Source organism: Platichthys flesus, chromosome 7, assembly GCF_949316205.1.
Source record: "Platichthys flesus chromosome 7, fPlaFle2.1, whole genome shotgun sequence".
In the NCBI taxonomy this organism is placed as follows: domain Eukaryota; kingdom Metazoa; phylum Chordata; class Actinopteri; order Pleuronectiformes; family Pleuronectidae; genus Platichthys; species Platichthys flesus.
Genome location: NC_084951.1, coordinates 20547859 through 20573953, shown reverse-complemented (window position 1 = coordinate 20573953; position 26095 = coordinate 20547859). Strand labels below are relative to the sequence as shown.

Here is a 26095-nt window from a genome sequence, read left to right as displayed (position 1 = left end):
AGCAGGAGGGAGAGAAAGACACCCCCCCCCCCCCCCACCACCACCACCTCCATCATCATACCCCTCCGTTTGTGTGTAATACCCAGTGGTGGGATCTGTGTGTGTGTGATTGCTTTTGGATGCATGGGAGTTCAGCCAGTGCCAACACTGAGAATCACCAGATTCTATAAATTGGAGCTTTAAATTTACACACATGAACTCATCTTGTTTCCTTAGCTGCAAACAATGTTTGCTAAAATAATCTTGTTTGAACTATTGGAACTGGGCAGTTACGTTGGTTTGTGACATTATTAATGAATTTAAAGTATGTAAATATATGAGCCATATGTGACTGAAAGTGCAAACTGACATTGATAATACTGAACAGGATAAAAATGACCCTTCTACAAATTGTATCGAGGCAAACAATGTGTAAAAGAGGAGATAAATGAAACGGCAAATTAATTCAAAGACACGAGTGAAGAAGATTTCTGTTTCACTCTTCTTCAGTCAGACTTCTCTGCTCAATGGACAGTCTGTTGTGAAGCAGTCTGTTATTTGTCAGTTTACTGTGATTTTGTGAATTCTAGCTAAATATAAACTTTTCAAAGCAGGAGCATTAAACATAAAAAGTAAAAACTTTAATTAGCAAAAGGCAAGAGTATATATATACACACACAGAAGCGCACACACCTGTGTCTGCATCTTGTGATATGATTGTAAGGCTCTATTATGAACACAAAAACAAGTGAAGACAATTATAATCACACACGCACATTCTCCTCAGTAAAACTGAATTTCAACAGAAAAAATAAATATTCATGATCAACAAGTGTCTTCAAATACAGAACCTTCTCGTTTAAAACAAAGTCACACTCGTATGTACCAGAAAGTCAACAGCGCTACAGTGAACTCTGGAAACGTGGGCAGGTTTAAGTGCAAACATAAAGAGAACCAGAAACCAGGCCACATTGTGAGTGCTTTTGCAAATGAAGCAACACTGGGATAAAAAAAACTGAATAGCTCACACTTCATAACCGTTTCACATTGATGAATAAGATGGGAGCTGCATGTACAGTGGCTCACAAACTCAGCTATTTGAAATAATCGGGAAGTTAGATTCCACGAGAAAATGCCCCAAAAACCAGAAATGAACAACAAGTTTCCCAGTAAGGATTCTGCACATTTGAAGGGTTCATCACAGAAGAGAACGATGAGTTCAGTGGTCAGTATTTTCACATAATGTTGAATAACAACAAAATTACGGAGGGTTTCTGTTCAAAAGGATAACAAAAAAATGATCTTCAAGTTGTTTGCTTTCTGTCACATGAGACTGTTGAGCATCCTGAGTTATTCAATTTCACATCAAATGTGTTAAGTCGCACACAAGTTAATTTCAAACACAAAAAAAGCATTTTTCTTCAGCGCAATCTAGTGATTTGTTTTTTAAACATTCCTCAAAAGATAAGTAGAACAGAGTGGTCTTGTATAAAACCTTTTTCCATGGCAAATCACAAAATTCAAATGTATAGAGGACACAAAAAGCACACACAACAAAAATAGCCCTGTTGTCACCGTGAAGCTCTTCACGGATTTTCTATTCTCAACAATACTTTTTTTTTAAAGAATCTGTGCCAAGAGGATGGAGTTAGGATTTCGCGGTCATGTCCAACAGCATTCATCCGGAGTGACAGAGGCACATTTAATATGCATTAACAGCCTGTGGTGTTGTACTTGTGAAGAATAGAGACCAGACGGAGCGCTTCATCACGACTTGTAGTCTGGAGAATAGAGCCGCGACCTGGGGCTGCTGTTCGGGTCCGTCCTGTGTAACGTGTGGTTGAAGGAATTTCCTACTGGAGTGTTGAAACCTGAAAAAGAGAAAATAAATGTAGGTAAATTAAGCATTGAGCACATAAGTCACGTTTCTTTAGTTTTTAAACCTGTCAGTGCAAACTTTCTCTTCAGCAAATTCACTTTTTTGTGCCATTTGATGTGTAAAGGTCTTATCAACTCACTTTATGAAAAGATATTATAAACGTTAATTGAGCAATATGTGAGAATAATAAAAAAAGGGAACATAACTTGATTTAAAAGTCTCAATCAATCACTCTGATTTGTATTTATAAACATGAAGCAGCGAGAGCAGAGGCTGTAAATTGTGACATAAACACTGCAGCTTGAGGACTGATGAAACGCTTTTTCTTGCTTTGACACTCAGATAATCTTTAATTTATTACGGGTGATATGGGCGTTTCTTCAAAAACACCATCCTGACTCATGTAATTGTCCTGGAGGTTATCAGACACCTCTCCCATCTTTTCTAATTGATTCTCAGCGGAGCTTTACGGTCGAGTGGCTTCACAGATAAATGGGTTGTTAAGACTTCTACTTACTCATTAGATCAAGTGAAAACAAACAACAAATTGCTGCGACCTTCAGTGGTTTATCTGTCTGACTGTTTGATTTAGTGATTACTGAAGTAGCTGCGGTGGGAAAGGTGTTGTTGCGGGGGTGTCCTACCTGAGTTGGGTGGTGGCGTCCTCTGGATGAAAGCTGGGTTATAAGTTTGTTCCTTTGGAGAGAACACTGTGTGGAGCACTGCAGAGATAAGAAATGAATTTCAAAACACGTCAACATACAGAACAGCTCAATGTAAATAATAACATCTTGCAAGTCATGAAATTCCTTAAATTGTGACAAACACAAACAGATTTTGTCAATTTATGAGAGTGCTTATTTTTTTGAATAAATCTGTTGCCTTCTTTCTGTTACCAGAGACAACCTCAGTCAGCACTGCCTTGAAATACTCTAAGCTCTCCTTTTTTTAATTCTTTCATTTTTTTAATATAAAGATTGCATTTTTTAGGTGACACATTCAAAAACATTCATTATAATGATCGGAAATAAAAGCCTGTCTTGTATAGTCCATTCTTAAACAAAGAATGATATACGATTTTAAATAACTACAGTAAATTCAAACTTTTCCCAGTGCAATGTTTTCATTATCATATAAACTTATTCAGGTGTTTATTAGTATGACACCTCCTCTAACTACCCTGGGCAAACACAGCAATTTTCAAATCAAGTTGAGGTGACGCACCGATGATGATGATGGCTGTACCAGCCATCAGGGCGAACAGGGTGAAGAAGATCATCTGGTAGCAGTTTATGAAGCTGTGCAGGGAGTGGTCCCCCCCCTCCAAGCTAACAACTGGAGCAGCAGCTGCTGGGACAGAGCGGTGGAAGAGATACAGGCTGTCAAAACCTCTTCAAATTACAGACAACATATGACACACTAACAAATGTTGGCTACACCTCACAGGGATAAGGAGGCTTGTTACAGTGGTGCTGAAATGGTTTCTGAAAACATGCCTTGACTGTCAATGTGCTTATGTCCTACAGAAACAGATTATTGACTGTTTTGCTTGGGGGTTATGAATTGCCTCGCGGGGCCGGATCAAACTATTTTGCAACCAGACTTTGTCGACACTACTACGGATATTTCCCCTCTGTTTTTAAATCGCTCAAACAAGCATGCCAGGCCAATAGGTGGCGACAAAGTCTACTTACGTCAAACCAGTATGTAGATGACATTGTTGTTGTGGGTTCTGGTAAATGGTGGTTTGTAAAAATCTCAGTTTAGAGAATTAAAACACTGATTATGTCTGGATGGGGAGGTCCAAACAATAAGAAAAAAGTTAGTTTTTCAAAATGTCTGCATTAGTGTGAACACGGTCACTGTAATCAATGGAAAATGTGTGTATAAAGGTAACAATGCTAAATCTGCGGTTTATTGTTGGAAAGTCTGTTCAAACTTTCCTATATAAGGTGACTACTAACCTACACATAAACAACACTCAAAATGACTGTGTTGCATTGAAAGCACTTCTGACCTTGCATCGCAGCGCTGGGATCCGACACGTGAATCAAAGTGACTGGGATCAGGAGACTCTGGCCTGAGGAAGCGCTGCTTATGGAGATCGAGGCAGACACTGCTGCCTGAGGGTCCACGGCACCGACGGTGAACTTGGAGAAACTGGGAAAGTCTTGGTGCACCTCCATCTCTTGGACAGCAATGTTGGGAGAAGTAGACACTACCTGAAGACCGATAAGTAAATCAAACTTTTTTTCTTTAAACAATCATATTAACTGTAAAAATGTAAGAATTAGACATGATATTAATATCAGGCTCCACGAGACCTCCATGCTGGAAAGGGTGGCAGTGGGGCCGTAGACTGTGAGCTCAGCTGATGGATGCAGGTTTGAGAGCAGCAGCTCAGTCTGGTCTGAGTAGAGGCCCGGCTCCATGGGCAGTCTGGCACTGACTTGTTCCCCAGAGAAAGCACTGCCCTCTAGCCCTGCTTTCACCAGCAGGTTCGTCATGGACATGCTGAGCACACGGGTCTGCTGGTCAGACATTGGCTGCAAGGTCACGGAACATGCATACAGGCCTGGGGAAATAGAAACGAAAGAGGTTAAGTTGATCGTTCAACATATAATATTGATGTGTGTATTTAGAAAAAGACATGTCTAGTTCAGTGTGTGATTTAAGTGTCTCTGAAGTTGCAATGAATCTATATTCTGACTCTGTTGTCTTAATTTGTCAATCACAGTCTCCCAGGAGGACCTCAGTGGGATTCAGCTGAGTGGTTGTAGCCTCGCAATCACACAGTGGATTCCCTCCAGAGATAAGCCAACAACTGGGGTGAAGTCCCAAACCCCAAACACAATTAGACCAGTGCTTTCAAGCAAGTGTCCTCAGTTTAATATGTCAGCCAGACACCTTTTAGAGCCCCTACTAAATTCATTCAATGGCCAAAGCAGGTATTGATTATGCCCTTGTAAACAGCATTTTCCTGCCCCTCGTGCTGTGCATACATATGAGATCTGTGCCTATGTTCGGTTATACAAGGGATTTTAAACTCGATACTTGGTAGGTGAAAAGTTAAAAGATGAAAAAGAAAAGGAGCGTTCATTTTATACATTAAACACTAACTTGTAAAATCAGTAAAACTTAGTGGTTGACCATGGTTCATCACCATGAAGGTGATCTCCATGAAAGTCTGAATTCAGATGAGTCTTACCAATGCTGGGGTCAAAGCTGATGTGTGTGTTGAAGACATCGTAAGCAGGGAAGTCTATTGCGTCGCTGGTGAAGCTGAGATGGCAGCTGACTAAAGTTTCTGGCTGCAGTTGAGGAATAGCCTCAGTCTGGGTAGGGGAACAGGTTCCTGTAGGGAAGCAGACACTTAATATGTGTGCTTCATTACACAAATCAGTGCTTTACTGAAGACTTTTTTAACGTATGTGTTTTTACATTGTGGAAATATGCTTTTGTTTTGACAAATGAAAATATCAATACCAATCTTAAATCTGTACATAAAATAAACAAATAGTCAGCTAGATAGCTTAGCGCAGGACTTAGGAGAGCAGAGGTAAAAGCTTGCACGACTTTGCCTAAGGTAAAAAAATCATTTTACACCCCCTCCCTCAAAAGCTGACTAATTCAAAATCCAAAAATCAAGAGTGGAATATAGATTTTACATTTTTGTCTTTGTACAGATTAAGAAAAACAAAACAATCTTCATATTAGTGAGCTTTATAAGTAAGGCAGGCTAAGCTTATTGTCTCCAGCTTCATATTCACCGCACAGATATGAGAACTATCGATCTTCTCATCTAATTCTTGGAAGGAAAGCGAAAAGGAGTAGTTTCCAAAATGTAGAACTATTCCTTTAACTAAAGTCAACTATAACTGATTCAGGTCAGTACCGATGAGGTTGGTTCCACTTTCTCTGGTGTTGAGTAGGACTTTTGTCTCCTTGCCGTTCCTGATGGGTGCAGGCTGTGCCGTGGCAGTCGTTCTCGTTGCTGCCTCCACTATTATCTACAGAATCACACAGCAACAGGAAATAACCAAACAAGAACATCCAGGTGTGTGCTTGTTAAAATCACATTAGAATATACAACCACAACTAATTGTTTACATCAATCACGCCAGACTGTCGTGAAAGAAACCAATTGAAAGACAGCCGAGTGTTTAATACAACATTACTGCTTCCTCGATCAATGCCGGAGTTTATTTTGTGTTCATGCATAAAAGCCCCTTTCTGTTTAAGATTGAATACAACGCACCAGATCTCATCAATTCTCACTCTGCCCAGAGGAAAATATTTGTATAAAATTGGTTTGCATTCAGCCCTCGTGCAGAACGGAGTCGAACACAGTGACACTCCACTGCACGCTCCATCCCGTTTGAGACCAGCAACAATGGTAGTGTCATGCACAAAATGTTGCTGAAACGTGATGGATGCAATAAACACCTGCTGCGTTTTTTATGATGTTGATGATGATTGTTGAGGGATTGATAAAGTCTCATGCACGGGAAGATAAGATTCAAATCTCTGGAGAATTTAGAAGTGGAAATAAAGAAAGCCGGGAGGTGTGCTGCGTGTACAATTACTAAACTCTGAACTTGCTTCTCGTAGCTCATTCTTCACACCCACAGATAAAAGAAAAAACTGATAGTCTGGGAGTCACTATCTACAGAGGACATACCTCTCTGTAGGTTTTCAAAACACCAGGTATTTCATAGTACACGGTGACTGTCCCCGAGTCTCTGGCTACGGCTGCACCACTTCTCGGATCCACCTGAAGAACCCCATTAGCTGAGGAGCTCCAAGTACCGTGAGCACCTGCAGAGAAGGCAAGATTGTGTCAACTTTAGAACAAGATTTGTACACTTTGCCAAGCTAAAATGGCTTTTTATATGAAGGTACAAATATAGGGCTCTCTCCTCTGCCAAGAGAAATACTAGAATTCCCTTCGACTAAAGATAAAAAGCTGCTTTATCCTTTAAAAGAAATTCAATAAAAAGCAGAGCATGACAGATGCTGATAAGGAAAAACCACAGCAGATACACAACTAGAGCGTCATCATGAGGGTGCTAGATCGAAAGCCATCTGACGATTAAAGTTAAGATGTGGTCTTCTTTCTTTGCTCAAAATAGCTTTTCTTAAAAGTTTGATACACATACACAACACATTTAACACTGTTCTCTTTTATAGAAGGGATGGAGAGGTATAGGCTGCGCTGTGTTGAGGGTGATTTGGGGGTGGGGGGGCAATATTGTACCTAGTGTTCATCTGAGTGTTTTGTTTTTTGGTGTATTTGATGATCTGCATCGATTCATGCTTCTACTTTACGATGAAAATGTTTGACACACACATACACAACACATAAGATCTGTTGCGTAAACATGTAAACCTCTCACCATCTGGGCTGGTTAACTGGGCGGCAAAGCAAACTACATCTCCCACCACAAGTCTCTGGGCCTCCTGTGGATAGATAGCATGCTTGACAGCAAGTGGAACGTAGTCCGCGACTCCCGTGTTTTCACTGTCCCACACGGCGAGGAGGGTGAGGCCGGCACTGACCGTCCGCACTGTCAGTGAGTGGTTACTGGGCCCAACCCCAACCTGCACCAGGTCATCTCTGCAGGACAGAACAGAATGAAAGCTTTTATGTTATAGAATAAGTACCTATCATTATGACCAATTATAATTGATTGTTAAGTGCTACTCTTAAACAGAACCATTTGAATTATGTCCACATAAAGTGATTTGTATGCATTCATTGATGCACATTACTGCTGCCACATGATTAGCTGCCCGAATAATTGCATTGTAGGTGTGTAGGTGTTCCTAATAAAGTCAGTAAGAGTAAACATCAAAACAAATATTATAGAACGCTTGGTAGCTGTAGTTCATGAAGGAATAATTAATAATTAAGGGGTAATTTATTCAGGAATTTCATTTATACGGTTCATCAAAAGGGGTCAAACATGGCCGATATAAAGTTTTTGTAACCTGATCGAATTTTTCCCTCAGATCGTCACTGCTACACTCTGAAGTCCATCCTTGACAGAGTGAGGGTTCAATACGTTTAGACAAGCTTAAAATAACCACTCAACAATACATCAAATGCCTAAGTGTTTCATATCCTGCTGCAATAGTTCAACATCAATATATATTATTTTGTATACCTCTAAAAAAAAAAAAGACGTCTTTCTTTTCACCTCCATCATCGAAGCATCTGGTGTGAACAGATTAACCCAAAGTGCTCAACATAGACGCCAGTAAAATCCACCTGGCTCCTCTGAGACTCAATAGGATGTAATCACAGCCTGGTTCTGTAAGTCCCAGGACTATCAGCCCTTTACTACTCGGATTTTGATACTTTCCCCCTAAAATGGTCTGCCAGCACCCGGAGAACAAGGTAATAGAATCAATTTATTGTGCAGACAGACGAGGGAGCCCCTCGTCGGGAGCGTGGCAATGCTCCGCCCTGCCCGACATTCCCATTAATTTAGCCCACTCACTCGCTCAGGTGGAAACTAGTCCATCTGAAATGAGGAACAGCCCAGTAAATGAATGTTGTGTTCTCCATGTAGAGCCTGCCTCTACACCCCGTCATGACCTCAACTAAACTAGCTGTTGTATTGGGATATTGGTGAACACGATCCAAACAAAGAGGAAATATATAATGTATCACAGCACCTACAGAGGGGAAGGAAAACATTAGGATTTCCAGAGTTATTGATACGTGTATCTAGCATGGATCAATATCATTAAACCAGACAATGTGGTATATATGCTAACTTAATTTTCAAAAAAAAATCAATAGTGTCCAGAAACCACATTTGCCATTTTTACATTCTCTCTGAAATTAATTTTCTGCTTAGCTGGTGGAGGGTGAATAGCTTGTGGGTTGACATGACTTGTCTGGCAGAATCTGAAATGGAAGTCATTAGGTTACGCAAGGCTGAACGAATGGACTACTCAAAAGAAAGGCCCTGATGCTCTCTCTCTATAAATAGCACACAACAGCAGGATAATGGCTTCTCAACCTTGGGGTACGAAGCAAACTGCAAAAACAAATCCTCCTCGCTCCTTACCCCTCTCTAGAAGTCATGTGTCCCTCACAGTGTCACACAGAATGCACAAATCAATGAATGGACAAATTAATGAATGCATAATTATATTAATAAATGACAGCAGTTTATGAAATATAATAATAAGTGTTGAAGAACCTATAGAATGTGCAACCGACCTGTTTGTGGAAAACGTAAGGTGAGAGCTGGAGCTGTGCAGGGCTTCTCCAGTGCTGGCATGAAAATGGACACTGAAGGTGAGTATTACGCCCAGAGGGAAGGCTTTCAGGCTCTCTCCCGTGTGCGTGTAGAGCACTGGACTGGTACTGAAGCGCACGTATGACACAGGCACCACCTGAGGAATTAAAAAAGGAACCAGTGTCACATTCGGTAGCTGCAGAGATAACGTCAGCTGCTATTTCAGGTTCAATACAACTGTTAAAAAATCTCAGTGGCCATATAACATAGGACACTAAACATTAGCCTGTAGCAGATGCAACAACACAGCTCAAAGTTTAGTTTAAGAGATGGTACACGGTTACCATTTGATATACTGATGACAGTCACACAGATACGATATCAAAATCAGACAGAATATTTTCTTGCTCTCTAGAGGAAATAAAGATTGTTCTCATATTTATTGAACCCTCTTTTTTAAATAATTCTACTGTGGACCCTGAGACAAGCTGCATTTTTAATTCAAACACTACCTTTTCTATCGAACATTTGATAAAAAGATCTAGATCTAGATGAGAAAGTTCCACTGCTGCAGGATGAATCCCAAGTGCTCCCTTATTTCCTTAAACTTTTAAAAGAAATGACAGAACTGTGTTACACCGCGTGACGATTTGTTCAAAGGAAGGCAGGGAAGATTTGAAAACAGATCATATATGTGTGGCATGGTGAAAATCTGTGCTTCATCTAGGGCTCAGCACAAAAACAACCACAACGTTTTAAACTGCTATCTGCCATGGGGGACTATTTTCAATTTGTTATTTATTGTGACATTTAGTTGAAATTGCACTTTTAGCTCAACTGAACAGCTCTTTGAGTTTTATAGTTTTGTTTTTGTGGATCTTTGTCAGTGCATGTCTGTCTTTTCTTTTGGTCTTCTTTTACTTGCCTTAAACCAAATTGCCTTCAAAATTGATAAAGTTGCATTGTTTGGTAAACAAAAAGTGAGTCAGATAGATTATGAAATGCCGCTGCTTTGTGCAACTTAAAATCAGTTGGTCACTCTCACTAGCATATTGGTAGTTACGCCACACTTTGACTGATTACGAGGGAAGAATAAGTAAATATTCCTCTGCTCCTTAGCTCTGCAGAACATATCCTCATGTATTCTAATTGTTGCATCATAAGTTAGTGTTAAACCCAGTGGCTTATCAGAGATGCATTAAGAAGGTTTTAATAGTCAGTATTTGTGGGATACCACTTTTAAACAAAAAAGAAATCTAAAAGACTTCTCAAACAGTGGCTCTGAACAACTGACCTTCACAGCAAGGATGAGAGTTTGATTGACGCCAAAGGTCTCCTGTGATGTGACCATTAGAGAGGAGATACCAGTCAGAGAGCCAGAGGAGAGAAAGCCCTGATCATCCACTTGAGCCGTAACAAGCTGGTCGGGGGAGTTCAGCATTCGATAAGAGAGTGCACCCACACCATCCCTGTCAGAAAGGAAACAAATCTCATTCAGGTTTCTCTAAGTGGTGCAAATGTTTCTGACATTTTCAATCATGCAATTACAGCATCTTGCAGCAAGGGGTAACTCACCTGTTTGTTTGGAGTTTGAGGATAGAGTTCGGAGCCATTAGAAACTCCCCAGCTTCGACTTCAGGGTTGAGCATGTGCAGCTTATCATAGACCTTGATCAAAGCGAAAAGTCGAAACTCACAATTATTAAAGTTTTATTCAATCTTTCATGTTTTGACACTTATGAATGCATTCAGCTCCAACTTATCTGCAGTCTTATCACTTAACAGAGTTAACAAGTCCAGATATTACAAAGCTACGCAACTTTAACACTGCTGCCTTCAATGTGGATGCAATGTTTTTCAGTTTTATGCCCAGTAAGTTGTAGCCACAGTGCTGTACCTGGATCTGGATTTCATCTTTGAGCTCCTGAAGCTTCCCAAACAGCTGCCCAGCCATTGGGTTTGTAACTCTGAGCACCACCTTCAGCCCTGTCCTCCCTCTAGTTCTGCCAGTCACCCTCATGCCAAAGTTGTGTTCTGACTGGAGCTCCACGTTAGCCTGAAGGAGACAGGCACTAATATGAGAATGGCAAAAATAGCAGCAGCAAATCAAATAAAAAAAGACAAGAGTGATGAGGAAGCAGGGACGAGGCAGAGGCTGACAAGGAAGTTGAGACAAGGCAGATGCTGGTTCCTAATCATGCTGTTATGCAGGGACAGCACATCTTAAATCAATTTGATAAAAGAATCAAGGGAACAACAGGAAGCAAAAATAAGAGTGGCAGGAAGTGTATGTGACGTAAAATACAGGAGTAAAAACCCTGAGTAGCGCAGGGTACCTCAATGTGTCTCGACTGCACATCCAGGATGTCTCTCTTGGTGGTGGACCAGTGGAATGTCAGCCCAGGCAAAGCATTGCCAAAGGAGAAGGGTGTTAGACTATTGGTCAGACCCATCACATATACAGGCATCTGGAGAAAGAAACAAACTGTGAGTACAATATCACCCAGAGAGAATTTGTTTTTCCCGGAAGTATTATTTGAAAAATCTAAAAATCATACCTGTGCTCCGGTCTTCATTCTTGTGATCGGTGCTCTAATGCGAATGCCTGTCAGAAGCACAACCTCAACTTCCACTTGATCCTGGAAGAAGACAATAAAGACATCATCTGTCAAATTCAGCCAAGCATTTTTCCACATCACACACACACACGCACACGCACACTCACACACACACTTACCTGAGACACGACAACTAGCTTTCCACTTTCGGCATCAACAGCTTGGACCAGTCCAGTCACGGTGACGTTACCAATGGCAACTCCCCTGACATGGCCCATGCCGTTAACCGAAGCCATCTCTTCATTGGAAATTGAGAAGAGGATATTGGACTGAGGCTGAGGGCCTCCCTCAGATGTGATCTGTAAATGAAAAGGGAAGGGATTGATGGAGAAAACAGACACACAGGAGAGAGACAGCGACAGTCTAGTCAGTTGCATTCATCAATGAACAGTTCAATAACCATTTGCTGTAAGCGATTATACTTTGTGTATTAAACTACTCAAGATAATGAAATTGGAAATTCAACAGAAATAATGTGCAGTATATGTTTGTTATTAAGTTTAATGTTCAGCAATAAGGATGCTTCTTGGATAGATGGTAAATGCTTTGTAATTAGGGCAAGAGTTGAAGCTAATTAAAGGAAAGCTGGATGTTATAACCAGGAGCAAAACTAGGCTAATGTCATCTTCCAGAAAAGTCCTGGCAGATGCTCTTTTGAAAGATAAACAGAGGCCAGCTGTTTCAAAACAGAGCCTCACTGTCAATGTTGTACAAACCTGCATCATTGCTCCAATTAGCAGAGTGATTTTCCTTGGGATGAGTTTGAATGGTGGGAATACCTACAAGTTAGAAAACAAAGATTCAATACCTGCAGCCTATGCAAGAGTCCCAATATAAACTGCTCTAGAAAGTCATACAAGAGCATACCTCAATTTGCTGAGGCGGGGATGATATTTTTCTCCCATTTTTATCCATGACAACAGCCGACAGAGTGGTCTGACCAATAGAAGCACCTTTTACCAGGAAGACGGCTGTATCTATCTCTGCAGACTCTGCTAATGGACTGCAAAAAAAGAACAAATAAAAAAAGACATTAAAAAAACTTAATTAAATAATTATTATTTTAATTTAATGTTATTTAATCTTTCAGAAATGTCCCATTACTCACGTTAAAGAAACTATTGCAGAAGCCGCCTTGAGTTTTAGATTCATGAAACGGAAATAGCTGGCCGGGAAGGGCTTCTTGTTATCGTCCAAAACTCTGACATACGCTTTCACGGATTTGCTAATCTCCACCTGTGATGGAAATAAATGACACCCATCATTAGGAAAATCATTTTTTGCTCCACAAGCAGGGCAAACCATGTGATACCACTTCAAAACAGACCATCTTTCATGAAAAATGAGAAGGGGAATATGAGGAGAGGACACCCATATTAATTTCACTGAGGTATTTCAGAAATGTGCGGTACTGATAATAGGGATCAACTAGTCAAGCATTGCCTTGACCTACAAAGATTAGGATCATGGGGATAAAAACTGACCTTGTCAACCACTCTCACATAAACCTCCAGGATGTCAGAAACGTGTACTGTGGCTTCTGCAGGTGCTGGAAAAGCCAGACAAAGGTCGTGAACCATCACCTTCACCACTCCTGGGTGATCGGGAGAGACCTGAGCAGACAGAAAATCCAAGGAAATCTCAATTCACTGCATGCAACGGGTTGATTTTGAGCAATGATTTATTTATATATTATCCACCTGAGAAAAACAATCTTCTTTAAGGTTTCTTTAAAATTAAAATTGTTTTAGTCCTGTTGTGTATTCCCCAGAACTAATCCCTCACAAATCAAAGTCCAGATGTTTCTTCTTACCTGAGCTGCTCCTTGGGTTTCTTGGAAGACCACATCCACAATACCATTAACACTGGTATTGACAAAAAAGTGTCCTGAACCCTCCCGCAGGGCTAGACTCGCCTACAAGACAAAATACATCACTGCATTGTCAAAGTGCTGAACATGAATGGAATGACTCAAATAACTGCATATCCCATATCTGAGGAAAAAATTTTCCAGTTCATGGTCATGTTTTTGTGACATCAAAGAGGCCCACTGCTCACACTCAGTCTGTAAAATCCTCTTACACAGGTCACTAGCTGTTATTTAACCCCCACACCTGCCAAACACTGCTCCTATATCAAATAGGATTAGCAGAGGGAGGCCCACGGAGCAAAGTTTCCACTGTGTCAGGTGCAATGAATATTAAGATTTGAATTCTTTCTTATAAATGAGGTCGAATTTAAAAGGTAAAAGTTTCCCAGCAGAGTAGTCTGAATACTAAAACTTAATATGTAAAATACAGCTATACTTTTGGTAAAACAACAGTTTGTGTCAGCGCTCACACTTAACGCAGGCACATGTATGCAAGACCACAACACTGATGATTTGGTCTCTTACCCGCACATCCGGATGGTTGTATATCGTCAATGCGTCTGGAGAAACTTTCACATCTTCAACTAACAGGAGCTCCAGAGTGGCAGAGACAGGGGTCAAGGGGTCGTACTGTTAAGAAAAGGAAGAGGGGTTGAGGCAGGATTAGTGGTATGGCTGCATGTGTAATTATTATGTCAACTGAATATACAGTGTGCTGCTCCTGCCTGAAACTAGGGGGAAAAAGCATTACAACAAACAGAAAGAGCTTATCTGTAAGTGAACCACCTAAACATTTATAATCTGATAAATAAATAACCTTTATTTAATCTCATTGAGCCCATGTGTTAGGGTTTAAAACTATGATTGTTTTGAATAATGTTTCATTTAGCTGCTTCTGCTTTTAAAGAGGAAGTAAAAATAGTTTTTTTGGTGGTTGAGTCATTGTTTTCACTTACCGGACTGGGAACATTGGCTGCAGTGAGATGTGAAACCTGGTAACCCAGAGCTGTCACTGTAATAGCAGCAAAACCGGTCTGCTGATGGACAAGGACTGTCTGACGTCCTGCCAAAGATGACAAAGAAAATAATAATTACATGAACCAACTTTTTGCTGCACCAATCTATAAAAATACACAAGAACCACATTGGAAATTCATTCCCAATGTATAACTCTCCATCTGCTGCCAATGTCTCAGAATCAAATCCTGTTTTTGCTTCATTCTTTTCCAAATGTCTACAAACCTATTTAATAAAGCCAACAACCAACTCAAAAAGGAAAGAAAAGGCAAGCCAAACAGGTTTGTGCCTGGTGGTGAGGCTTTACCGTGAAGTTTCATCTGTGTGTTGCCATCCTTGAACAGCTGAAGCTCCATGGGCACCGTGGGTTCAATACTGGCCAGCGACACTTTAGACGATTCCCACAACATGCTCAGAGAGCTGAAGTTGTCGAACTTCCTTCCTTGTTGATCAAAAGCAGCCAAGTCCAAAATAGGGTTACGGTAATTTGACACAGGGACCTAGAAAAAAATAATGTTTTATGAACAAGTCAATATTTGACTAAAATTATGAGGATCAGGACTAAGCTATGGCAACTTTCAATAACTATGTTTTTTTACTCCAATAAAAAATTAAATTTAACTATGCATTTCTTTAACGGCAGCTGTTGCTTTCTTCATATGGCAGGTATCTAATTAAAACAAAACTGGCTCCTATCTTTCAAAACAAAATTCCAGTGTCAACAGCTATGGATAAACTTAAATAATCACAGTTGAACAAATACCAGTATAAAAACGAAGCTAAATGTACACAGGTAGGCGATCCTTATTACATCAAATCAAATTCATACCACTTGTTTGTTCTGCTGCAGCAGCGGGCAGGTCAGGTCCAGCTGGGGGCTGGTATACACCGGGACCAAGGTGAGGCGAGACGGAGGAGCACATACGAACTTGACTTTTGCCTGCTCCACAGCAGGATAAGGATTGGTTACACTGGCCTTGTTCCCGACCATCACCTCCAGCACCTGAAACATACAGAATGACATATCAGTTGAGAGCTGGTAACAAGGATGCAGCCATATGCATTAAAGATTAACATGGAATTGAATCTTAAAGTAAAATAAATTAAGTTATTGAATCTAATCATGCAGTTCTATATTTGATGAATAGAAACAGCATGATGTTAGTGGACCCCACCTGCTCTCCCAGGACCCTGCATGTTGCTCTGACCCAGTGCTGGTTATAGTTGTGAGATGAAGGACTGGTCAGAGTCAGGGTCACACTGGCCTCATCCTCAGCAGCCAAGTTGCAGAAGAACTTTGAGGGCTCTAAAACCCAAGGGCGTGGCCCGCCCTCGAACAGCATGTCTTTAGATGATCCCAGAGTCACCACAGCAACAGATACAGGGTCAATAGCCTGCCAAATAAGACTTTTTATTTTTTTAGAAAATGCAATACTTAATGCAGTTACAGTCAGACACACAGAGACCACTTCAGGACTAAATGCTTTTAGAGGCAGCTTTGAGTGACCAAAATGTTATTACACAAAAGATATTTCAAATATAAATGAAAGCACATAATGGTTATTCTAGCGTCAAGAGGAACTTGGCTGAGGGAACGTTACCATTATACACAGCTTAGAAACAAAAAGGGTCACCCTTTAACCGCGAGAAACATCAAACTATGATAGCACGTCTATCCTATAAAACACAATCAAATGATTTAGATACAAAGCCCAAGAAGGGCCATCAAACAGCACCTTACTTAATACTAATATAATATGTAGGAAAACTAAAGCTACTTTTATCTGTGGCTCAAAAAAGATTAAAAACAAATTAATGACAGGAGATTTGATCACCTCATCATATTGTTGAATTTAACTCTCCACAACAACAGTTGAAGTCAAATTAAATCCTCTGCAGTATTATCACCCAGGCATATAAAGCAAATCAGTGTGGCAAGAGTAAAATGCATAATTAAATGCATGGAGCACAGAGAAAACCCAGTGGGTGAACATTTTAACACTCACTGATCATTGCAATTCAGCTTTAACTGTAAGGGGAGACTGTGTGTATGAATTGTGTGTGCACGAGTAAGTTTGTTTCCTTATGGAAGACTACGGCTAATTGGTGCTTTGAGACTAGTTGAAAGATTAAAAGCAAATCGCAAAACAAAGACTTCAAGACTATTACACTTTACAGCGGCCCCATGGCATTAAAAATCTGAGGTAGACGATTAAATATACAACAAGAATCCCAAAAGGGAATTAGTAGTTGGACATGAATTGTAGAGGCCTCAACGTTAATGGTGAGCAACATCCTGGAAAGACAAGACCTGTGGACTCACTTTGAGAGGAAGATAGGCAGCAATGGTGATCTTGGCACTGAGGTGAACGTTCCCATGGGTGTAGCTGACAGTAAGCATGGTATACCCAGGGGCCAGGGCCTTGGCTCTCACCCCACTGCAGTGGCCCTCGCCTGGGGCCAACCTCCCTGGATAAGGAAAAAGAGAAGTAAAAAACTTAAAATTTCAATTTTCCATTAAGTATCATCACCATGGTGGCCCAATATATTCCAAGTTTCATAATGAACCAAAAAAAATGCAGTTCATATAATGACAAAAAAGATCTTTAAGTTAGTGTTTGGCTCCTTTTATTCCTTGCACGGCTGTCTGCTATTTGCCTCATGCTCGCTCAGTCTCACCCTCATTTAGCATTTTAATGTCCACGCAGACAGCCAGACCTCCTTCTATCAACTGCAGATGTGTGCATGGCCGTGAGTGGAATTCAATGCAGTTCTCACACACAAGAACTTATCTTTCAATTAACTCTCTTGTCTGCGTAAGTGTCACTCAGAGCGAGCTGCACCCGTGCTACCGCTACAGATGAATACATTTTGTGGGAAACACTGAATAACCAGGGACATCTCATTTTCACTTCCTGTCCTAAACCCCAAAGAAAATACTCATTTGTCCCCGCCAAATCTTCTGATTAATAATAATATATTTCAGAATGAAGGCCACTAACAAAAGAACTTTCAAAGAGATAAACTTTGTAAAGACACTCTGAAAGCCTTAAATAATTGAAAATGTTTCTGTGTAATAGAGGATTTCGCCCAAACGGTTTGTCAAGCACAGTCGTCTGTTACCCTTTGAATTACTAATACAGATTACAGTATTTGTTATATCTTTAATATTCTTTCCGTGATGTGAAACTGCAAGAGGAAGTGTAAGACTTCGGGAAATGACTGTAATAAATTATGTTTTTATGAGTTACAACTGTAACAGCTACACTGAACAAAAGGCCTGTACCAATGTAAGTAGCCTACATATTATTAATTAATTAATTATCGAACTGAACTCCTCATATAACCCAGCATCACTCCAGCATGGTTGAATAAACCTCTACCACAAATTATTTTCCTGCCAGTCTATGCTTCAAACAACCATCCCCAGGCCAGGAGTCATGACCCTAATTGACATTAAAAACAGTGATTAATGAATGAGTCCTTTGAGTTATGACCCTCACTGAACGCTCTTCAACGTGGGCTGCATGAATGAATTAATGAATGAACTCACCCTCCAACAGCTCAAAGACTCCCTGGCTCTCCTCCTCAACCTGCAGGTCAAAGTGGGAGCAGTCGCTCAACATAACCCGCTCTTTCTCGGCCTCCTCCAGCAGCCCGAAAATTCTGAGAGGCAGATCCAGAACCTGACCCACTGTGGCCTCGACTCGGCAGGGAGCGAAGTCCATGGCCAAAGGGTCAACAACAAATACCTAAAGGGGGAAAAAGAATGGGAAAATTACTCCATACCACTAATTAATTAGCTAAAACTCTGCTTCTTCACTGTGGGGGTGGGGTTTCATCACAATATTATAATGATAATTACATATCAACCCACTGTTATTACAGCTGACTTGCATTTCTTCATTTTGAGTCCCATCACTCATAATAGGAAACCACTTCAATATTACTTTTGAGAGCTTTAACGGTAAAGAAACAAGGTCCACAACGTCTGTAGTTCCAATAATATGCCTCTTAACATACATACTAGGAGCATATTTGTTTTAGCCTGAACAAAAAAATAATTAAGCCTCTTTTCATTCCTCTGGTTTATAATAAAGATTTCAAAACAGATAAAAACAATAAAGAATAATCACTATAGCTTTCGTTATAATATGTAACAGGTGTGTTATTATGTGATAGAATCCATGACAACTTACCTTCATTTGGCCAAAGTGTAGTGGGTTGCGTAGGTCATGAGCGTAAACTACACTCACACCTATGTCACTGACTGTTGTCATCACTCCTTTCACGGTCAATGTGGCAACAGCTTTATTAGAGGAAGACCAGCTAAAGTTTCCACTGCCTCCCGTAGCCTGTCACAAGCAACAGAGAAAAGGAATCATTAACTGTACCAGAACGACACCCCCCATTTTTGATCTACCATTCAGACCCAGTGGTAAAATGAAAAAAGCCTTAATTAAGACTGAATTTGTATTAATTGCTAAAAACAGTCTCGTACAGAAGGTGTCCAATGATTGACTTCTGCATTAGGGAAAACCATTCAACAAGCAAAAAAGGAATAACTACCTTGATTGTGTACTGGTATGCTCCAACCTTGGGTTGCCATGGAAATGTGAGAATACTGGGACTCAGTACTATAGGGTCATAGATCTCCACATCCTGTTCGTTGTGGACCGGGTTGGCGAGAGCGTGGACACTCCCGCTCTGAAACAGAACAGAAGCCACGGGAACTGATCAAGCTCCAGCGGACAAAATGGGCACAAGGTAAATGCAGTAATGATGCTCAAAATTAAACAAGAGCCTTATGGGATAACATCGCTGTTTGACTCACTTCATCCACAACAGATTTTAGGGTTGCATCAATGAGAGTGAGGCCTTCTTTGAGCGCTCGGACATGATGGTACGATCCATTCAGAGACGAGTCCAGAAGTTCAAAGTACTCCGAAGGAAAGGCAGTGACAATACGGACATTCTGCAAAATAAACCACAAAGATGTGTAAACTAACGCAGTGAGCTTTGAATCACTGCAGATAGATGCCTGGTTTCAAACTTTAACAAACTGTAAAAGTATAAAAATGTGGGTAACAGTAGGCGAGAGGTCAGGTCTGGACAGGTTACCAGCATATGAGAAAACCAAGCAAAAAAACAAATTATACACCTCACAAAACTACAACAGAAGCTTATTTGTGCTTATGAAATGTAAAACTTTTGATTTTATCATCACAATGCTGTTCACAGGGTGCGTGTCATAAACATTCTCTAGTTACACATTCCCACAGACATACAAGTGATATTATTATAAATTCGCGCACTTACATCAGAGAGGTAAATTTTGTTGCCAGACTTGTCAAACACTTCGATGGAGATATCATATATTCGGCCTGTTTCGAGAACCCAGCTGTCTCCGGGATGAATTTTAAAACCTACACAATTTAAAAGAGAAAGAAACTGGATGAGTATTTTCTGAAAATAATAAATAAATAATTCACTTTAAGATACGTCTCATTATGTTATTAACATAAGTGCAAAAAACAAACCTAGGTAGCCTGGTTCTACCACAAACAGAGTGCTGTTGGGTAGGCGAGACACTCCTTGCATCCGAAGACCTGAACAAATTTCACTAAGGAAAATTAAGTCAGATACATTCAGAGATAATGACACCTCCAAAGTTTGCTATTTTTATCAAAATGTTTAAACTGCTCCTAGTATTTTAAATCAGATTATCTACACTTAAAAGTATCAGTGTAAAAACCCTTGAAATCAACACATATTTAGTCAACTGAAAATGTCATGGCAAAGTGCATAACATTACAACACATTTAAACCTCCCGATTAGTGTGATTTGTCAAAAGGATACTCTTATGGTCCAGCACCACATTGATGTGTCCCAGCTGAATGGCTGTGACTGTGGAGATGCTCTGATCCAGACTGGATACAGCAACATCTGGGTTTCCATTAGGGCCGACCACACTGTTCTGCAGGTGCAGCTCATACTGATCACAAGGCATAGAGAGCTCTGGATAAACACAACACAAACATCAACTTAAGAGATGGCATTTCTGCACAAAGGAGAGATTTGAATTTGAAAAGGAAATAGGACAGCTTCCGCTCAGCTGGTCACACTGATTGACGTCAATGATAAAATTCTTTAACTTTACCAAGGACGTTTTCGGTGCTGTTTGATTGCAAGTAAGATTATGCAGAAAAACTACTGGACGACAACCACAAAACTTGTTTCAAAGAATGTGGTCAGGGAAGAACACATTCAATTTTGGCTCAGATCCAGGATTTTTTATATACATGCCATAATTAGGAGAGTAATTGTGTGTGCAATTTGTTGCAGCTTGAATGAATTTAAGGAACGTGTTGGGCCTTAATGTATGTTTGCCCTTATAGTAAAGGCTGTCAACTCATGCTAGTGCTGGAAGCTTCTTAATGCACCGTAATTCACAGCATAACAACAGTTAAAGTGAACGTAAAATGATAGACTTTAGAGTAAGACCTGCGATGGAGCCCTGTCTTATCTTCAAGACTTTGTATCGGATGGAAGTTCCCGCCAACAAGTAGACATCATGTGCTGGGCTCAGCAGGATGTTCTCTAAAATGAGCAGTCGCACCTCCGCAGCACCCACATCCTGAGAAACAGAAGCCATAGTTACAGAGCAACACAGCTTCAGCTTCCTGCCTAAACAAACCACGATGAAAAGCTTTGAGTGCTCAAAAATAATAAAAGGAAATCAAACCAACAAATCTAAACTGTTGTTTTTAAAGAGAGATTCTATATGATTACTTAAAATATCATTTCTCACAAGCTTATTTTGTAAGATAAAAGGTTCTACTGATGAAAAGAAATGTGAGCAACAAATTCCTTGACAAGACATAAATACAACTTAACTGCGATTACTGCTGTGTCATCTTTTAAAAGGAAGGAAGGAGCCATTACTATGTAATATTTAGTTACAGCTGCCAAGAGTTAAATATATATAATGGTTTGTACCACTTAGCGGCTTACCTTGTATAATGGCTCTTGTATTTTGGCTTTCAACTTAGCATGTCCCGTTTTCATTCCTGACACCAAAATAATATCGCCCTGTTTCCCAACACGCTCCATTTCAGATATGTAACCAGGGGGCTTGTACGTGGACTCAGAGAATTTAAGTACCCTTGAGAAGAAAAAAAGAGACAGATTAAAAATTACACTACAAACCTAGACATTATATCTGACCTTAAAGATTATTATTTCCAGAGGAGGAGGGTATATCAGTGTCGGGAGAAACATTTCTTGTCAACTTCTGGTTTGCTATAGAAAATTTCATTAAACCAGGCTTGTCAGTAAAGTTTGAAAGATGCATTAAGACAATAAATCTTACCGTAATGAATTGTAAGAGTCCGAGAATCCATTCACATCTACATCTTTCACTAAGGTCCAGTCAAACACTAGACCTGCGAGAGTGCTGAAGGTGTTTCCTGTTGAATGAAAAATAAGTTTAGCATGAAATCTTAAATATCTACATAGAAAAGTTTCAACGTATAATATAAGCCTGGGGTCACTACTGCATGTTGGAGAGTATAATGGAAGCTGAGCACAAAGCTCCTGGGAGTTAAATTAGTTTAAACAAAACCAATAGGCATTTCATTAAAGGATGCAGGCCATCCATCTGCAATCTATTCCAAGAAATCTAAAATGCACTTTTTAGGCCAAAGCAAACAAAAACAAAAACACCAGGCCCCGAAGCCATCATCAGAATGAATCAGGCTGGAGCTACAGCTCATTAAATTAAGTGTGTTTGCCCTAAATGGAACCAGTCGAACAGAACAAACAAAGCTACCATACAGCTGCAGCCGGAGGGAAAAGAAAATGTTGCCTAGAGCCAGTTCCGTCATTAGGCTGAGAAGTCTTTAGAGAACCAAATAAACAATAGGATGTGGACTGCTTACAGAATCAGGATGGAGTAATATCACAAGTGTAAAAAGAGAAAATTTAACACAAGCAGCCAATAAGCTCGTATAAGATACCTTCAGAGTCCAGTGCTTGTATTTTGAGAGCCAGTGGTGAGTCCTCGAGATGGAGTTCTCGGGTGGTCGATACTATTTGGATATCACTGATGATGTCGACGATAGCATCACAGCGCAGTACTTGTCCTGTAACTGCAAATGGAAGAAAGAACAAAACATTAACAAACAAGTACACGATAAATGCTGCACTTTCTCTTAAAGGTTCAGTGTGTAGAATTTAGTGACATCTAGAGGGTGAATATGCATGTTGCAGCTTAATACCCCCAACTTAGACACTGAACCTTAAAGAAGAAGAGGCTAAAAAACAAAAAATGTCAAGATATTCTAAAAGGAACAATAACGTTTATTGAGGCACAGAAATCTACTTCCTGATAAAACCACTTTATTATGAGTAAACGGAAATGGCAACAGAGATTAAAAGCTCCAAAGCTTCCTCTGCTCTTAGTAGACCGTACTCTGCGCTCAATCAAGTACAATGTGTCTTTCCTGGTCCGCTAAAAGGGCTGTTGCATGAAAGACAGATTATATGAGATTATGTTTTGATAAACCTATAACAGCTGGAGCAAGTTCGCCCTCATTCAAAGGTCAGTGACAATAGTCTGAAAAGATTTTATTATAACAAAAAGCCATTTGAGACGGATCTGGAAGGAACGATGTGTCTGATTATCCCGATTACAAAGCAATTGCTCACAACTGCTGGTCGTCCATGACAGGCCCACTGGGCCAAGGGCAGCAGATGACAAAGCATTCTGTCCCACAAATGTGTGTGTATATTTGTGTGTGTGTCTGTGAATATTTGGCACTAAACTATTGAATTGTATTTTTCTTGAAATTGTCATGTATAATTTCTGCTAATTTCATCTAAAACCATTTGAATATATTATATATACTTTTCAGATTTTCCATTCTTTGAGATTATTCACCAGCAGATTTTGATCAGAGTTGGTATAACAGTACGGATATGACTATACTCATAGTGTATATAGTTATAACCTGTTGTTGCTGTAGCTACTATTAGCTTTGACAATTCCATTGTTGTGTTTAATAGTTCTTCATATTATAGGACATTTAAAAAATGTGGCCTTCAAACAACTGAGTGATTCTGAAACTGAAAGAAAAAGCTCCTGGAGGTTCTAGCAACTCCAAAATGAACACGTAGTGAGAAAAAATAAATCAAAAAGTTAAATTCAAATTAAGTGTTTTACTATAACTGATAAGAGCACAGGCTGATATGCAAAACTAGCCATCGGCAGCATCAAACCTACCGACCAGTGCCCTTATGCAATAATACGATGTGCATGCGACCAAGGGACATCATAACCGATAAAGTTAATTTTATAAACAGTGGTAATTACAACTTTGAGCTTATCTGCTTCTGAACGCAATATTATTGCCTCATTGGAGTTAATTCTCAGCAACAAAAAAACGAAATAACAATACATAAATGTTAATTTCAATAACAAAATCATTCCCAGGTACATTAACTATCTGTAATTATCAAAGTGTTATTTCACAGTTTCATATAATAATAAAAATAATAACAATAATAAGTAGTAGTCCCCAATATTTGGGGTTTTGATTTCCTAATCATCATTTCCTGTATGAGCTACTTGAGTTGATTAATTGTTGGATATTTCATCACTGTACTTACCGACATCTTCAGCCAGAATGATGCTGGTCAGTTTGGAGGGCTGCGTGGAGAGCGCCTGGAGAACAGCTTTCCTGGAGCAGCCGCTGCCGCTCACCTCATCCACAGCCTGGATACTTGCCACCTCTGGTCTTGTGGACGACCTGGAAGAACATGACCAGAAACAACTATGTAGTTTGAACTGTTCATCCTAAAACATTGAGTTGCAGCTTTACTGCAGACTTAAAATAAATATCAGATAAAGATTCAATGTAATGAAAAAGAGAAACAGTTCCATTATATGTTGCATTAATTTAGTTTCCCTTTCATTTTTATATATTGCATGTTTCCTATTCTTGCTTTCCCATTTGCTGCTTTAACAAGGCAGATTTCCCAATTGTTGGACTAATAAAGGATTATCTCATCTTAAAACCAATCACATGTGACTATTTTTAACTTCTTGAATAACTTCCACTCATCCCTAATTATGTCAGAGGGAAATACACTGATACAAACGTTTATATGATTATAGTTTTGCTTAGAAAGGTTAGAAAAGTAATATACACCTACACCATCCTCCAGAAAATACTACCAATGTACAGTAAACCACAGACCACTTTGGATTTGACTGCCCAACCTTCTAAACATTTATTTTTAATAACTATCATATATTGTAGTTTTCATGATTATCCATATGACCCAATATCAACAATGTAATCTTGATTTACTTTGCAGCCATAATCTCTCTGCCCTAATTAATTTAGAAAACTAAATATTGATGTGAAGTTTACATGAAGTTTATTACTTTATTGAAAATGTAATAAACACCCAATCCTTCTTCCAGGGAATATAATCCCTGCACAGGTGCCTGCATATGAATTGACCTGTAAGTCAAATGTTGTTGTTCGGTGGTCTTAGGCCCCACACGACAGCCATGAGGTCAGTCCACAGCTTACAGTATAACTGTGACATGTGACCCTCCTGCACCAGACTCGAACACCCGCCGCTTCACTCACCATCTGTAGCAGCCTTCCGTGGTTTCCAGGGTGAAGTTGATCCTCGTGCTCCTGGTGAGCGGCAGCAGCACTTTGGGGATGTTTAACTTGGAGCTGCCGTTCACTTCACACACACTTATTATTATTAATAATAATAACAATGATGATGATGAGGAGGACAGCAGCGACACACACAACCGAGTCATTTCCGCTTCTCGAGACTGCGCGGACTTATTGGCGGAGAGACCGACTTTGGGTGAATGAATGAATGAATGAATGAATGGAGGCGTTAAAGAAAATAATTCGCGAGCTAGCTAAAAACTTCCTCCGTCACATGAAGTTAGCAGCGGGTTCAAAGTCGCAGGTGGGCTAACACCGCTACTTCTCCGCTCGGTGACTTCCTGTGAGCGGCCACATGATGGAAACAGGCGCCTTGTCCTCACTTGTCCTTTGCTCCGCTTCTCGCCCCCCCTCCCGGGCGGCTTCAACACACGCGGCGAGTAGAGGCCTGACAGTCGCCGGTTTCTGCGTCACTGTGCGCGGCTAGCGGTTAGCACGTTAGCAGGCTAAAGCTACACACAAGCATGTTTGGTACAAATACCCGCCATTAGCGATAATTGGACTGGAACGAGCATGCCGGGAGACAGGAGACGTCATCGAGCAGGCTGCGGCCGCTGCGAGGATGACGCGCTTTCTTAAAGAAACAACACGCACATGTTGTTTTGACATGGGGTGTCATGAGAGGTGAGCAGGGGCGGATCGATAATTTTACTGTTGGGGGGGACGTTTCACAGAGACACTTCTCAAGAGCAATTCCTGGAGGGGACACCAAAGGGGAC

At 40.2% G+C, this 26095-nt stretch overlaps 1 protein-coding gene across 2 annotated transcripts; it reads right to left on the bottom strand.

The window, feature by feature from the left end:
* Positions 1-598: 598 nt before the first annotated feature.
* On the bottom strand, positions 599-25902 carry nup210 (nucleoporin 210). 2 transcript variants are annotated; one of them, XM_062392016.1, is made up of 40 exons: positions 25278-25902; positions 24286-24425; positions 22635-22766; positions 21989-22085; positions 21631-21781; positions 21121-21253; positions 20476-20634; positions 20156-20224; positions 19935-20041; positions 19450-19590; positions 19185-19322; positions 18815-18970; positions 18169-18367; positions 16939-17084; positions 15791-16009; positions 15445-15618; positions 14923-15115; positions 14555-14661; positions 14124-14228; positions 13542-13643; positions 13213-13341; positions 12837-12964; positions 12596-12731; positions 12445-12507; positions 11848-12027; positions 11669-11749; positions 11447-11578; positions 11008-11166; positions 10687-10778; positions 10406-10580; positions 9093-9268; positions 7255-7475; positions 6540-6676; positions 5754-5868; positions 5067-5213; positions 4183-4433; positions 3876-4080; positions 3083-3208; positions 2503-2580; positions 599-1850 (listed from the first exon to the last, which is right to left on the bottom strand). In XM_062392016.1, the coding sequence occupies exons 1-40, from the start codon at positions 25460-25462 to the stop codon at positions 1747-1749; spliced, it is 5688 nt and encodes a 1895-aa protein (XP_062248000.1). In that variant the 5' UTR covers positions 25463-25902; the 3' UTR covers positions 599-1746. The 2 variants fall into 2 exon arrangements, with proteins under 2 accessions (XP_062248000.1, XP_062248002.1); XM_062392018.1 differs by having other exon boundaries at positions 3083-3205.
* Between the last annotated feature and the right edge of the window lie 193 nt (positions 25903-26095).

Bases quoted from the DNA above. Each gene is read 5' to 3' on its own strand.
- nup210 (XM_062392016.1), bottom strand. From the start codon at position 25,462: ATGACTCGGTTGTGTGTGTCGCTGCTGTCCTCCTCATCATCATCATTG. The intron at 22,767-24,285 runs GTAAGTACAGTG...TTCCATTTGCAG, and splicing joins CATTCTGGCTGAAGATGTCG to TTACAGGACAAGTACTGCGC. The intron at 11,750-11,847 runs GTAAGTGTGTGT...GTCTTCTTCCAG, and splicing joins AGCTAGTTGTCGTGTCTCAG to GATCAAGTGGAAGTTGAGGT.